The 18,325-nt window shown below is 40.8% G+C and overlaps 1 protein-coding gene across 1 annotated transcript; it reads left to right on the top strand.

Moving 5' to 3' along the window:
* The first annotated feature begins 246 nt into the window (after window positions 1-246).
* LOC139269209 (uncharacterized protein DDB_G0290685-like) lies at window positions 247-7,480 on the top strand. The gene is made up of 9 exons (XM_070888301.1): window positions 247-402; window positions 485-653; window positions 1,424-1,552; window positions 1,879-2,118; window positions 2,794-2,991; window positions 3,869-4,123; window positions 5,616-5,813; window positions 6,781-6,909; window positions 7,236-7,480. The coding sequence occupies exons 1-9, from the start codon at window positions 247-249 to the stop codon at window positions 7,478-7,480; spliced, it is 1,719 nt and encodes a 572-aa protein (XP_070744402.1).
* The last annotated feature ends 10,845 nt before the right edge of the window (window positions 7,481-18,325 follow it).

Raw genomic sequence — 18,325 nt, 5'->3', positions numbered from 1 at the left:
ATGGAAGTGACAATTACTGTGGAACTGCCAATGATTATGGAACTGACAATGATGATGGAACTGACAATGACGATGGAAGTGACAATTACTGTGGAACTGACAATGAATATGGAGGTGACAATGACTATGGAACTGACAATGAATATGGAACTGACAATGACTATGGAACTGACAATGACTAAGGAACTGACAATGACGATGGAACTGATAGTGACTATGGAACTGACAATGACTATGGAGATGACAATGACGATGGAGGTGACAGTGACTTTGGAACTGACAATGACTTTGGAAATGACAATGACTATGGAACCGACAATGATTTTGGTGGTGACAATGACTTTCGAACTGACAATGATTATGCAACTGACAATGACTATGGAGGTGACAATGACTATGGAGGTGACAATTACGTTGAAACTGACAATGACTATGGAACTGATAAGGACGATGGAAGTGACAATACTATGGAACTGCCAATGAGTATGGAGGTGACAATGACTATGGAACAGACAATGACTATGGAACTGACAATGACGATGGAACTAACAATGACTATGGAGGTGACAATGAATATGGAGGTGACAAAGACCATGGAACTGACACTGACTATGGAATTGACAATGTCTATGGAACTGACAATGACTATGGAGGTGACAATGAATTTGGAGGAGACAATGACAATGGAACTGACAATGACGATGGAACTGACAATGACGATGGAACTGACAATGACGATGGAACTGACATTGACTTTGGAGGTGACAATGTCTGTGGAACTGACAATGACTATGGAACTGACAATGACTATGGAACTGACAATGACGATGGAACTGACAATGACTATGGAAGTGACAATTACTGTGGAACTGACAATGATTATGGAGGTGACAATGATTATTGAACTGACAATGTCTATGTAACTGACAATGACCATGGAGGTAAGATTGACTATGGAACTGACAATGACAATGGAAATGACAATGACTTTGGAAGTGACAATGACGATGGAACTGACAATGACGATGGAACTGACAATGACTTGGAACTGACAATGACTATGGAACTGACAATGATTATGGAGGTGACAATGACTATGGAGGTGACAATGACGATGGAACTGAAAATGACTATGGAGCTGACAATGACAATGGAGGCAACAATGATTATCGAGGTGACAATGACTATGGAGGTGACAATGACTATGAAAATGGCAATGACTATTGAGGTGACAATGAATGTGGAGGTGACAATGACTATGGAGGTGACAATGTCTATGGAGGTGACATTGAATATGGAAATGACAATGACTATGGAGGTGACAATGACTATGGAACTGACAATGACGATGGAACTGACAATGACTTTGGAGGTGACAATGACTATGGAACTGACAATGACTATGGAAGTGACAATTACTAAGGAACTGACAATGACTATGGAGGTGAAAATGACTATGGAGGAGACAATGACTATGGAACTGGCATTGATTATGCAACTGACAATGACTATGGATGTGACAATGACTATGGAAGTGACAATGACTATGGAGGTGACAATGACTATGAAAATGACAATGACTATGGAGGTGACAATGACTGTGGAGGTGACAATGATTATGCAGGTGACAATGATTATGCAGGTGACAATGACTATGGAGGCGACAATGACTATGGAGGTGACATTTAATATGGAACTGACAATGACTTTGGAACTGACAATGACTATGGAACCGACAATGATTATGGAACTGACAATGACTATGGAGGTGACAATTACGTTGAAACTGACAATGACTATGGAACTGATAAGGACGATGGAAGTGACAATACTTTGGAACTGCCAATGACTATGGAGGTGACAATGACTATGGAACAGACAATGACTATGGAACTGACAATGACGATGGAACTGACAATGACTATGAAGGTGACAATGAATATGGAGGTGACAAAGACCATGGAACTGACACTGACTATGGAACTGACAATGTCTATGGAACTGACAATGACTATGGAGGTGACAATGAATTTGGAAGTGACAATGACTATGGAACTGACAATGAGTATGGAGGAGACAATGACAATGGAACTGACAATGACGATGGAACTGACAATGGCTGAGGAGTTGACAATGACTATGGAACTGACAATGACTATGGAACTGACAATGACGATGGAACTGACAATGACGATGCAACTGACAATGACGATGGAACTGACAATGACTATGGAACTGACAATGACGATGGAACTGACAATGACGATGCAACTGACAATGACGATGGAAGTGACAATTACTGTGGAACTGACAATGATTATGGAGGTGACAATGACTATGGAACTGACAATGACTATGGAACTGACAATGACTAAGGAACTGACAATGACTATGGAACTGACAGTGACTATGGAACTGACAATGACGATGGAAGTGACAATTACTGTGGAACTGACAATGAATATGGAGGTGACAATGACTATGGAACTGACAATGAATATGGAACTGACAATGACGATGGAACTGACAATGGCTGAGGAGTTGACAATGACAGTGGAACTGACAATGACTATGGAACTGACAATGACGACGGAACTGACAATGACTATGGAACTGACAATGACGATGGAACTGACAATGACTATGGAAGTGACAATTACTGTGGAACTGACAATGATTATGGAGGTGACAATGACTATGGAACTGACAATGACTAAGGAACTGACAATGACGATGGAACTGACAGTGACTATGGAACTGACAATGACTATGGAGATGACAATGACGATGGAGGTGACAATGACTTTGGAACTGACAATGACTTTGGAAATGACAATGACTATGGAACCGACAATGATTTTGGTGGTGACAATGACTTTCGAACTGACAATGATTATGCAACTGACAATGACTATGGAGGTGACAATGACTATGGAGGTGACAATTACGTTGAAACTGACAATGACTATGGAACTGATAAGGACGATGGAAGTGACAATACTATGGAACTGCCAATGACTATGGATGTGACAATGACTATGGAACAGACAATGACTATGGAACTGACAATGACGATGGAACTAACAATGACTATGGAGGTGACAATGAATATGGAGGTGACAAAGACCATGGAACTGACACTGACTATGGAATTGACAATGTCTATGGAACTGACAATGACTATGGAGGTGACAATGAATTTGGAGGAGACAATGACAATGGAACTGACAATGACGATGGAACTGACAATGACGATGGAACTGACAATGACGATGGAACTGACATTGACTTTGGAGGTGACAATGTCTGTGGAACTGACAATGACTATGGAACTGACAATGACTATGGAACTGACAATGACGATGGAACTGACAATGACCATGGAGGTAAGATTGACTATGGAACTGACAATGACAATGGAAATGACAATGACTTTGGAAGTGACAATGACGATGGAACTGACAATGACGATGGAACTGACAATGACTTGGAACTGACAATGACTATGGAACTGACAATGATTATGGAGGTGACAATGACTATGGAGGTGACAATGACGATGGAACTGAAAATGACTATGGAGCTGACAATGACAATGGAGGCAACAATGATTATGGAGGTGACAATGACTATGGAGGTGACAATGACTATGAAAATGGCAATGACTATTGAGGTGACAATGAATGTGGAGGTGACAATGACTATGGAGGTGACAATATCTATGGAGGTGACATTGAATATGGAAATGACAATGACTATGGAGGTGACAATGACTATGGAACTGACAATGACGATGGAACTGACAATGACTTTGGAGGTGACAATGACGATGGAACTGACAATGACTATGGAAGTGACAATTACTAAGGAACTGACAATGACTATGGAGGTGAAAATGACTATGGAGGAGACAATGACTATGGAACTGGCATTGATTATGCAACTGACAATGACTATGGATGTGACAATGACTATGGAGGTGACAATGACTATGGAGGTGACAATGACTATGAAAATGACAATGACTATGGAGGTGACAATGACTGTGGAGTTGACAATGATTATGCAGGTGACAATGATTATGCAGGTGACAATGACTATGGAGGCGACAATGACTATGGAGGTGACATTTAATATGGAACTGACAATGACTTTGGAACTGACAATGACTATGGAACCGACAATGATTATGGAACTGACAATGACTATGGAGGTGACAATTACGTTGAAACTGACAATGACTATGGAACTGATAAGGACGATGGAAGTGACAATACTTTGGAACTGCCAATGACTATGGAGGTAACAATGAATATGGAGGTGACAAAGACCATGGAACTGACACTGACTATGGAACTGACAATGTCTATGGAACTGACAATGACGATGGAACTGACAATGGCTGAGGAGTTGACAATGACTGTGGAACTGACAATGACTATGGAACTGACAATGACGATGGAACTGACAATGACGATGCAACTGACAATGACGATGGAAGTGACAGTTACTGTGGAACTGACAATGATTATGGAGGTGATAATGACTATGGAACTGACAATGACTATGGAACTGACAATGACTAAGGAACTGACAATGACTATGGAACTGACAGTGACTATGGAACTGACAATGACTATGGAAGTGACAATTACTGTGGAACTGCCAATGATTATGGAACTGACAATGATGATGGAACTGACAATGACGATGGAAGTGACAATTACTGTGGAACTGACAATGAATATGGAGGTGACAATGACTATGGAACTGACAATGAATATGGAACTGACAATGACGATGGAACTGACAATGGCTGAGGAGTTGACAATGACAGTGGAACTGACAATGACTATGGAACTGACAATGACGGCGGAACTGACAATGACCATGGAACTGACAATGACGATGGAACTGACAATGACTATGGAAGTGACAATTACTGTGGAACTGACAATGATTATGGAGGTGACAATGACTATGGAACTGACAATGACTAAGGAACTGACAATGACTATGGAACTGACAGTGACTATGGAACTGACAATTACTATGGAACTGACATTGACGATGGAACTGACAATGACTATGGAGGTGACAATGATTATGGAACTGACAATGTCGATGTAACTGACAATGACTATGGAGGTAAGATTGACTATGGAACGGACAATGACAATGGAAATGACAATGACTTTGGAAGTGACAATGATGATGGAACTGCCAATGACGATGGAACTGACAACGACTTGGAACTGACAATGACTATGGAACTGACAATGATTATGGAGGTGACAATGAATATGGAGGTGACAACGAATATGGAACTGACAATGACGATGGAACTGACAATGGCTGAGGAGTTGACAATGACAGTGGAACTGACAATGACTATGGAACTGACAATGACGACGGAACTGACAATGACTATGGAACTGACAATGACGATGGAACTGACAATGACTATGGAAGTGACAATTACTGTGGAACTGACAATGATTATGGAGGTGACAATGACTATGGAACTGACAATGACTAAGGAACTGACAATGACGATGGAACTGACAGTGACTATGGAACTGACAATGACTATGGAGATGACAATGACGATGGAGGTGACAGTGACTTTGGAACTGACAATGACTTTGGAAATGACAATGACTATGGAACCGACAATGATTTTGGTGGTGACAATGACTTTCGAACTGACAATGATTATGCAACTGAAAATGACTATGGAGGTGACAATGACTATGGAGGTGACAATTACGTTGAAACTGACAATGACTATGGAACTGATAAGGACGATGGAAGTGACAATACTATGGAACTGCCAATGACTATGGAGGTGACAATGACTATGGAACAGACAATGACTATGGAACTGACAATGACGATGGAACTAACAATGACTATGGAGGTGACAATGAATATGGAGGTGACAAAGACCATGGAACTGACACTGACTATGGAATTGACAATGTCTATGGAACTGACAATGACTATGGAGGTGACAATGAATTTGGAGGAGACAATGACAATGGAACTGACAATGACGATGGAACTGACAATGACGATGGAACTGACAATGACGATGGAACTGACATTGACTTTGGAGGTGACAATGTCTGTGGAACTGACAATGACTATGGAACTGACAATGACTATGGAACTGACAATGACGATGGAACTGACAATGACTATGGAAGTGACAATTACTGTGGAACTGACAATGATTATGGAGGTGACAATGATTATTGAACTGACAATGTCTATGTAACTGACAATGACCATGGAGGTAAGATTGACTATGGAACTGACAATGACAATGGAAATGACAATGACTTTGGAAGTGACAATGACGATGGAACTGACAATGACGATGGAACTGACAATGACTTGGAACTGACAATGACTATGGAACTGACAATGATTATGGAGGTGACAATGACTATGGAGGTGACAATGACGATGGAACTGAAAATGACTATGGAGCTGACAATGACAATGGAGGCAACAATGATTATGGAGGTGACAATGACTATGGAGGTGACAATGACTATGAAAATGGCAATGACTATTGAGGTGACAATGAATGTGGAGGTGACAATGACTATGGAGGTGACAATGTCTATGGAGGTGACATTGAATATGGAAATGACAATGACTATGGAGGTGACAATGACTATGGAACTGACAATGACGATGGAACTGACAATGACTTTGGAGGTGACAATGACGATGGAACTGACAATGACTATGGAAGTGACAATTACTAAGGAACTGACAATGACTATGGAGGTGAAAATGACTATGGAGGAGACAATGACTATGGAACTGGCATTGATTATGCAACTGACAATGACTATGGATGTGACAATGACTATGGAGGTGACAATGACTATGGAGGTGACAATGACTATGAAAATGACAATGACTATGGAGGTGACAATGACTGTGGAGGTGACAATGATTATGCAGGTGACAATGATTATGCAGGTGACAATGACTATGGAGGCGACAATGACTATGGAGGTGACATTTAATATGGAACTGACAATGACTTTGGAACTGACAATGACTATGGAACCGACAATGATTATGGAACTGACAATGACTATGGAGGTGACAATTACGTTGAAACTGACAATGACTATGGAACTGATAAGGACGATGGAAGTGACAATACTTTGGAACTGCCAATGACTATGGAGGTGACAATGACTATGGAACAGACAATGACTATGGAACTGACAATGACGATGGAACTGACAATGACTATGAAGGTGACAATGAATATGGAGGTGACAAAGACCATGGAACTGACACTGACTATGGAACTGACAATGTCTATGGAACTGACAATGACTATGGAGGTGACAATGAATTTGGAAGTGACAATGACTATGGAACTGACAATGAGTATGGACGAGACAATGACAATGGAACTGACAATGACGATGGAACTGACAATGGCTGAGGAGTTGACAATGACTATGGAACTGACAATGACTATGGAACTGACAATGACGATGGAACTGACAATGACGATGCAACTGACAATGACGATGGAACTGACAATGACTTGGAACTGACAATGACTATGGAACTGACAATGATTATGGAACTGACAATGACTATGGAACTGACAATGACTAAGGAACTGACAATGACTATGGAACTGACAGTGACTATGGAACTGACAATGACTATGGAAGTGACAATTACTGTGGAACTGCCAATGATTATGGAACTGACAATGATGATGGAACTGACAATGACGATGGAAGTGACAATTACTGTGGAACTGACAATGAATATGGAGGTGACAATGACTATGGAACTGACAATGAATATGGAACTGACAATGACGATGGAACTGACAATGGCTGAGGAGTTGACAATGACAGTGGAACTGACAATGATTATGGAACTGACAATGACGACGGAACTGACAATGACTATGGAACTGACAATGACGATGGAACTGACAATGACTATGGAAGTGACAATTACTGTGGAACTGACAATGATTATGGAGGTGACAATGACTATGGAACTGACAATGACTAAGGAACTGACAATGACGATGGAACTGACAGTGACTATGGAACTGACAATGACTATGGAGATGACAATGACGATGGAGGTGACAATGACTTTGGAACTGACAATGACTTTGGAAATGACAATGACTATGGAACCGACAATGATTTTGGTGGTGACAATGACTTTCGAACTGACAATGATTATGCAACCGACAATGACTATGGAGGTGACAATGACTATGGAGGTGACAATTATGTTGAAACTGACAATGACTATGGAACTGATAAGGACGATGGAAGTGACAATACTATGGAACTGCCAATGACTATGGAGGTGACAATGACTATGGAACAGACAATGACTATGGAACTGACAATGACGATGGAACTAACAATGACTATGGAGGTGACAATGAATATGGAGGTGACAAAGACCATGGAACTGACACTGACTATGGAATTGACAATGTCTATGGAACTGACAATGACTATGGAGGTGACAATGAATTTGGAGGAGACAATGACAATGGAACTGACAATGACGATGGAACTGACAATGACGATGGAACTGACAATGACGATGGAACTGACATTGACTTTGGAGGTGACAATGTCTGTGGAACTGACAATGACTATGGAACTGACAATGACTATGGAACTGACAATGGCGATGGAACTGACAATGACCATGGAGGTAAGATTGACTATGGAACTGACAATGACAATGGAAATGACAATGACTTTGGAAGTGACAATGACGATGGAACTGACAATGACGATGGAACTGACAATGACTTGGAACTGACAATGACTATGGAACTGACAATGATTATGGAGGTGACAATGACTATGGAGGTGACAATGATGATGGAACTGAAAATGACTATGGAGCTGACAATGACAATGGAGGCAACAATGATTATGGAGGTGACAATGACTATGGAGGTGACAATGACTATGAAAATGGCAATGACTATTGAGGTGACAATGAATGTGGAGGTGACAATGACTATGGAGGTGACAATATCTATGGAGGTGACATTGAATATGGAAATGACAATGACTATGGAGGTGACAATGACTATGGAACTGACAATGACGATGGAACTGACAATGACTTTGGAGGTGACAATGACGATGGAACTGACAATGATTATGGAGGTGACAATGACTATGGAGGTGACAATGACGATGGAACTGAAAATGACTATGGAGCTGACAATGACAATGGAGGCAACAATGATTATGGAGGTGACAATGACTATGGAGGTGACAATGACTATGAAAATGGCAATGACTATTGAGGTGACAATGAATGTGGAGGTGACAATGACTATGGAGGTGACAATATCTATGGAGGTGACATTGAATATGGAAATGACAATGACTATGGAGGTGACAATGACTATGGAACTGACAATGACGATGGAACTGACAATGACTTTGGAGGTGACAATGACGATGGAACTGACAATGACTATGGAAGTGACAATTACTATTGAACTGACAATGACTATGGAGGTGACAATTACGTTGAAACTGACAATGACTATGGAACTGATAAGGACGATGGAAGTGACAATACTTTGGAACTGCCAATGACTATGGAGGTAACAATGAATATGGAGGTGACAAAGACCATGGAACTGACACTGACTATGGAACTGACAATGTCTATGGAACTGACAATGACGATGGAACTGACAATGGCTGAGGAGTTGACAATGACTGTGGAACTGACAATGACTATGGAACTGACAATGACGATGGAACTGACAATGACGATGCAACTGACAATGACGATGGAAGTGACAGTTACTGTGGAACTGACAATGATTATGGAGGTGATAATGACTATGGAACTGACAATGACTATGGAACTGACAATGACTAAGGAACTGACAATGACTATGGAACTGACAGTGACTATGGAACTGACAATGACTATGGAAGTGACAATTACTGTGGAACTGCCAATGATTATGGAACTGACAATGATGATGGAACTGACAATGACGATGGAAGTGACAATTACTGTGGAACTGACAATGAATATGGAGGTGACAATGACTATGGAACTGACAATGAATATGGAACTGACAATGACGATGGAACTGACAATGGCTGAGGAGTTGACAATGACAGTGGAACTGACAATGACTATGGAACTGACAATGACTACGGAACTGACAATGACTATGGAACTGACAATGACGATGGAACTGACAATGACTATGGAAGTGACAATTACTGTGGAACTGACAATGATTATGGAGGTGACAATGACTATGGAACTGACAATGACTAAGGAACTGACAATGACTATGGAACTGACAGTGACTATGGAACTGACAATTACTATGGAACTGACATTGACGATGGAACTGACAATGACTATGGAGGTGACAATGATTATGGAACTGACAATGTCGATGTAACTGACAATGACTATGGAGGTAAGATTGACTATGGAACGGACAATGACAATGGAAATGACAATGACTTTGGAAGTGACAATGATGATGGAACTGCCAATGACGATGGAACTGACAACGACTTGGAACTGACAATGACTATAGAACTGACAATGATTATGGAGGTGACAATGAATATGGAGGTGACAATGACTATGAAAATGGCAATGACTATTGAGGTGACAATGAATGGGGAGGTGACAATGACTATGGAGGTGACAATGTCTATGGAGGTGACATTGAATATGGAACTGACAATGACTATGGAGGTGACAATGACTATGGAACTGACAATGAATATGGAACTGATAATGATTTTGGAACTGACAATGACGATAGAACTGACAATGACTATGGAAGTGACAATTACTAAGGAACTGACAATGACTATGGAGGTGACAATGACTATGGAGGTGACAATGACGATGGAGGAGACAATGACTATGGAACTGGCATTGATTATGGAACTGACAATGACTATGGATGTGACAATGACTATGGAGGTGACAATGACTATGGAGGTGACAATGACGATGAAAATGACAATGACTATGTAGGTGACAATGACTGTGGAGGTGACAATGATTATGCAGGTGACAATGATTTTGGAGGCGACAATGACTATGGAGGCGACAATGACTAAGGAGGCGACAATGTCTATGGAGGTGACATTTAATATGGAACTGACAATGACGATGGAGGTGACCATGACTTTGGAACTGACAATGACTTTGGAACTGACAATGACTATGGAACCGACAATGATTTGGAGGTGACAATGACTTTCCAACTGACAATGATTATGGAACTGACAATGACTATGTAGGTGACAATGACTGTGGAGGTGACAATGAATTTGGAAGTGACAATGACTATGGAACTGACAATGACTATGCAGGAGACAATGACAATGGAACTGACAATGACGATGGAACTGACAATGGCTGTGGATTTGACAATGACTGTGGAACTGACAATGACTATGGAACTGACAATGACGATGGAACTGACAATGACGATGGAACTGACATTGACTTTGGAGGTGACAATGTCTGTGGAACTGACAATGACTATGGAACTGACAATGACGATGGAACTGACAATGACTATGGAAGTGACAATTACTGTTGAACTGACAATGATTATGGAGGTGACAATGACTATGGAACTGACAATTACTATGGAACTGACAATGACTAAGGAACTGACAATGACTATGGAACTGACAATGACTGTGGATGTGACAATGACTATGGAGGTGACAATGATTATGGAGGTGACAATGACTATGAAAATGACAATGACTATGTCGGTGACAATGACTGTGGAGCTGACAATGATTATGCAGGTGACAATGATTTTGGAGGCGACAATGACTATGGAGGCGACAATGACTATGGAGATGACATTTAATATGGAACTGACAATGACGATGGAGGTGACCATGACTTTGGAACTGACAATGACTTTGGAACTGACAATGACTATGGAACCGACAATGATTTGGAGGTGACAATGACTTTCCAACTGACAACGATTATGGAACTGACAATGACTATGGAGGTGACAATGACTATGGAGGTGCCAATTACGTTGAAACTGACAATGACTATGGAACTGATAAGGACGATGGAAGTGACAATACTTTGGAACTGCCAATGACTATGGAGGTGACAATGACTATGGAACAGACAATGACTATGGAGCTGACAATGACGATTGAACTGACAATGACTATGGAGGTGACAATGAATATGGAGGTGACAAAGACCATGGAACTGACACTGACTATGGAACTGACAATGTCTATGGAACTGACAATGACTATGTAGGTGACAATGAATTTGGTAGTGACAATGACTATGGAACTGACAATGACTATGGAGGAGACAATGACAATGGAACTGACAATGACGATGGAACTGACAATCGCTGAGGAGTTGACAATGACTGTGGAACTGACAATGACTATGGAACTGACAATGACGATGGAACTGACAATGACGATGCAACTGACAATGACGATGGAAGTGACAATTTCTGTGGAACTGACAATGATTATGCAGGTGACAATGATTTTGGAGGCGACAATGACTATGGAGGCGACAATGACTATGGAGATGACATTTAATATGGAACTGACAATGACGATGGAGGTTACCATGACTTTGGAACTGACAATGACTTTGGAACTGACAATGACTATGGAACCCACAATGATTTGGAGGTGACAATGACTTTCCAACTGACAATGATTATGGAACTGACAATGACTATGTCGGTGACAATGACTGTGGAGGTGACAATGAATTTGGAAGTGACAATGACTATGGAACTGACAATGACTATGCAGGAGACAATGACAATGGAACTGACAATGACGATGGAACTGACAATGGCTGTGGATTTGACAATGACTGTGGAACTGACAATGACTATGGAACTGACAATGACTATGGAACTGACATTGACTATCGAACTGACAATGACTATGGAAGTGATAATTACTGTGGAACTGACAATGATTATGGAGGTGACAATGACTATGGAACAGACAATGACTATGGAGCTGACAATGACGATTGAACTGACAATGACTATGTCGGTGACAATGACTGTGGAGGTGACAATGAATTTGGAAGTGACAATGACTATGCAACTGACAATGACTATGCAGGAGACAATGACAATGGAACTGACAATGACGATGGAACTGACAATGGCTGTGGATTTGACAATGACTGTGGAACTGACAATGACTATGGAACTGACAATGACTATGGAACTGACATTGACTATCGAACTGACAATGACTATGGAAGTGATAATTACTGTGGAACTGACAATGATTATGGAGGTGACAATGACTATGGAACTGACAATGACTATGGAACTGACAATGACTATGGAACTGACAGTGACTATGGAACTGACAATGACTAAGGAACTGACAATGACTATGGAACTGACAATGACTATAGATGTGACAATGACTATGGAGGTGACAATGACTATGGAGGTGACAATGACTATGAAAATGACAATGACTATGTAGGTGACAATGACTGTGGAGGTGACAATGATTATGCAGGTGACAATGATTTTGGAGGCGACAATGACTATGGAGGCGACAATGACTATGGAGATGACATTTAATATGGAACTGACAATGACGATGGAGGTGACCATGACTTTGGAACTGACAATGACTTTGGAACTGACAATGACTATGGAACCGACAATGATTTGGAGGTGACAATGACTTTCCAACTGACAACGATTATGGAACTGACAATGACTATGGAGGTGACAATGACTATGGAGGTGACAATTACGTTGAAACTGACAATGACTATGGAACTGATAAGGACGATGGAAGTGACAATACTTTGGAACTGCCAATGACTATGGAGGTGACAATGACTATGGAACAGACAATGACTATGGAGCTGACAATGACGATGGAACTGACAATGACTATGGAGGTGACAATGAATATGGAGGTGACAAAGACCATGGAACTGACACTGACTATGGAACTGACAATGTCTATGGAACTGACAATGACTATGTAGGTGACAATGAATTTGGTAGTGACAATGACTATGGAACTGACAATGACTATGGAGGAGACAATGACAATGGAACTGACAATGACGATGGAACTGACAATCGCTGAGGAGTTGACAATGACTGTGGAACTGACAATGACTATGGAACTGACAATGACGATGGAACTGACAATGACGATGCAACTGACAATGACGATGGAAGTGACAATTTCTGTGGAACTGACAATGATTATGCAGGTGACAATGATTTTGGAGGCGACAATGACTATGGAGGCGACAATGACTATGGAGATGACATTTAATATGGAACTGACAATGACGATGGAGGTGACCATGACTTTGGAACTGACAATGACTTTGGAACTGACAATGACTATGGAACCCACAATGATTTGGAGGTGACAATGACTTTCCAACTGACAATGATTATGGAACTGACAATGACTATGTCGGTGACAATGACTGTGGAGGTGACAATGAATTTGGAAGTGACAATGACTATGGAACTGACAATGACTATGCAGGAGACAATGACAATGGAACTGACAATGACGATGGAACTGACAATGGCTGTGGATTTGACAATGACTGTGGAACTGACAATGACTATGGAACTGACAATGACGATGGAACTGACAATGACGATGGAATTGACATTGACTTTGGAGGTGACAATGTCTGTGGAACTGACAATGACTATGGAACTGACATTGACTATCGAACTGACAATGACTATGGAAGTGATAATTACTGTGGAACTGACAATGATTATGGAGGTGACAATGACTATGGAACTGACAATGACTATGGAACTGACAATGACTATGGAACTGACAGTGACTCTGGAACTGACAATGACTATGGAACTGACAATGACTAAGGAACTGACAATGACTATGGAATTGACAATGACTATAGATGTGACAATGACTATGGAGGTGACAATGACTATGGAGGTGACAATGACTATGAAAATGACAATGACTATGTCGGTGACAATATCTGTGGAGGTGACAATGATTATGCAGGTGACAATGATTTTGGAGGCGGCAATGACTATGGAAGCGACAATGACTATGGAGATGACATTTAATATGGTACTGACAATGACGATGGAGGTGACCATGACTTTGGAACTGACAATGACTTTGGAACTGACAATGACTGTGGAACTGACAATGATTTGGAGGTGACAATGACTTTCCAACTGACAATGACTATGGAACTGACAATGACGATGGAACTGACAATGATGATGCAACTGACAATGACGATGGAAGTGACAATTACTGTGGAACTGACAATGATTATGCAGGTGACAATGATTTTGGAGGCGTCAATGACTATGGAGGCGACAATGACTATGGAGATGACATTTAATATGGAACTGACAATGACGATGGAGGTGACCATGACTTTGGAACTGACAATGACTTTGGAACTGACAATGACTATGGAACCCACAATGATTTGGAGGTGACAATGACTTTCCAACTGACAATGATTATGGAACTGACAATGACTATGTCGGTGACAATGACTGTGGAGGTGACAATGAATTTGGAAGTGACAATGACTATGGAACTGACAATGACTATGCAGGAGACAATGACAATGGAACTGACAATGACGATGGAACTGATAATGGCTGTGGATTTGACAATGACTGTGGAACTGACAATGACTATGGAACTGACAATGACGATGGAACTGACATTGACTATGGAACTGACAATGACTATGGAGGTGACAATGATTATGGAACTGACAATGTCTATGTAACTGACAATGACTATGGAGGTAAGATTGACAATGGAACTGACAATGACTATGGAACTGACAATGATTATGGAGGTGACAATGACACTGGAGGTGACAATGGCGATGGAACTGAAAATGACTATGGAGCTGACAATGACAATGGAGGCAACAATGATTATCAAGGTGACAATGACTATGGAGGTGACAATGACTATGAAAATGGCAATGACTATGGAGGTGACAATGACTATGGAGGTGACATTGAATATCGAACTGACAATGACTATGGAGGTAAGATTGACAATGGAACTGACAATGACAATGGAAATGACAATGACTTTGGAAGTGACAATGACGATGGAACTGACAATGACGATGGAACTGACAATGACTTGGAACTGACAATGACTATGGAACTGACAATGATTATGGAGGTGACAATGACTCTGGAGGTGACAATGGCGATGGAACTGAAAATGACTATGGAGCTGACAATGACAATGGAGTCAACAATGATTATCAAGGTGACAATGACCATGGAGGTGACAATGACTATGAAAATGGCAATGACTATTGAGGTGACAATGACTATGGAGCTGACAATGACAATGGAGGCAAGAATGATTATCAAGGTGACAATGACTATGGAGGTGACAATGACTATGAAAATAGCAATGACTATGGAGGTGACAATGACTATGGAGGTGACATTGAATATCGAACTGACAATGACTATGGAGGTGACAATGACTATGAAACTGACAATGATGATGGAACTGACAATGACTTTGGAGGTGACAATGTCTGTGGAACTGACAATGAATATGGAACAGACAATTACTATGGAACTGACATTAACTATGGAACTGACAATGAATATGGAGGTGACAATGATTATGGAACTGACAATGTCTATGTAACTGACAATGACTATGGAGGTAAGATTGACAATGGAACTGACAATGATAATGGAAATGACAATGACTTTGGAAGTGACAATGACGATGGAACTGACAATGACCATGGAACTGACAATGACTTGGAACTGACAATGACTAAGGAACTGACAATGACTATGAAACTGACAGTGACTATGGAACTGACAATTACTATGGAACTGACATTAACTATGGAACTGACAATGACTATGGAGGTGACAATGATTATGGAACTGACAATGTCTATGTAACTGACAATGACGATGGAGGTAAGATTGACAATGGAACTGACAATGACAATGGAAATGACAATGACTTTGGAAGTGACAATGACGATGGAACTGACAATGACGATGGAACTGACAATGACTTGGAACTGACAATGACTAAGGAACTGACAATGACTATGGAACTGACCCTGACTATGGAACTGACAATTACTATGGAACTGACATTAACTATGGAACTGACAATGACTATGGAGGTGACAATGATTATGGAACTGACAATGTCTATGTAACTGACAATGACTATGGAAGTAAGATTGACAATGGAACTGACAATGACAATGGAAATGACAATGACTTTGGAAGTGACAATGACGATGGAACTGACAATGACGATGGAACTGACAATGACTTGCAACTGACAATGACTATGGAACTGACAATGATTATGGAGGTGACAATGACTCTGGAGGTGACAATGGCGATGGAACTGAAAATGACTATGGAGCTGACAATGACAATGGAGGCAACAATGATTATCAAGGTGACAATGACTATGGAGGTGACAATGACTATGAAAATGGCAATGACTATGGAGGTGACAATGACTATGGAGGTGACATTGAATATCGAACTGACAATGACTATGGAGGTGACAATGACTATGGAACTGACAATGACGATGGAACTGACAATGACTTTGGAGGTGACAATGACTGTGGAACTGACAATGACTATGGAACTGACAATGACTATGGAACTGACATTGACTATCGAACTGACAATGACTATGGAAGTGATAATTACTGTGGAACTGACAATGATTATGGAGGTGACAATGACTATGGAACTGACAATGACTATGGAACTGACAATGACTATGGAACTGACAGTGACTATGGAACTGACAATGACTAAGGAACTGACAATGACTATGGAACTGACAATGACTATAGATGTGACAATGACTATGGAGGTGACAATGACTATGGAGGTGACAATGACTATGAAAATGACAATGACTATGTCGGTGACAATGACTGTCGAGGTGACAATGATTATGCAGGTGACAATGATTTTGGAGGCGACAATGACTTTGGAGGTGACAATGTCTGTGGAACTGACAATGACTATGGTACTGACAATGACGATGGAGGTGACCATGACTTTGGAACTGACAATGACTTTGGAACTGACAATGACTATGGAACTGACAATGATTTGGAGGTGACAATGACTTTCCAACTGACAATGATTATGGAACTGACAATGACTATGTAGGTAACAATGACTGTGGAGGTGACA

This window comes from Pristiophorus japonicus, chromosome 8 (genome assembly GCF_044704955.1).
Source record: "Pristiophorus japonicus isolate sPriJap1 chromosome 8, sPriJap1.hap1, whole genome shotgun sequence".
Classification (NCBI taxonomy): Eukaryota; Metazoa; Chordata; class Chondrichthyes; family Pristiophoridae; genus Pristiophorus; species Pristiophorus japonicus.
Note: the sequence above shows the minus strand (reverse complement) of the source record. Positions and strands in the feature narration are given on the sequence as shown.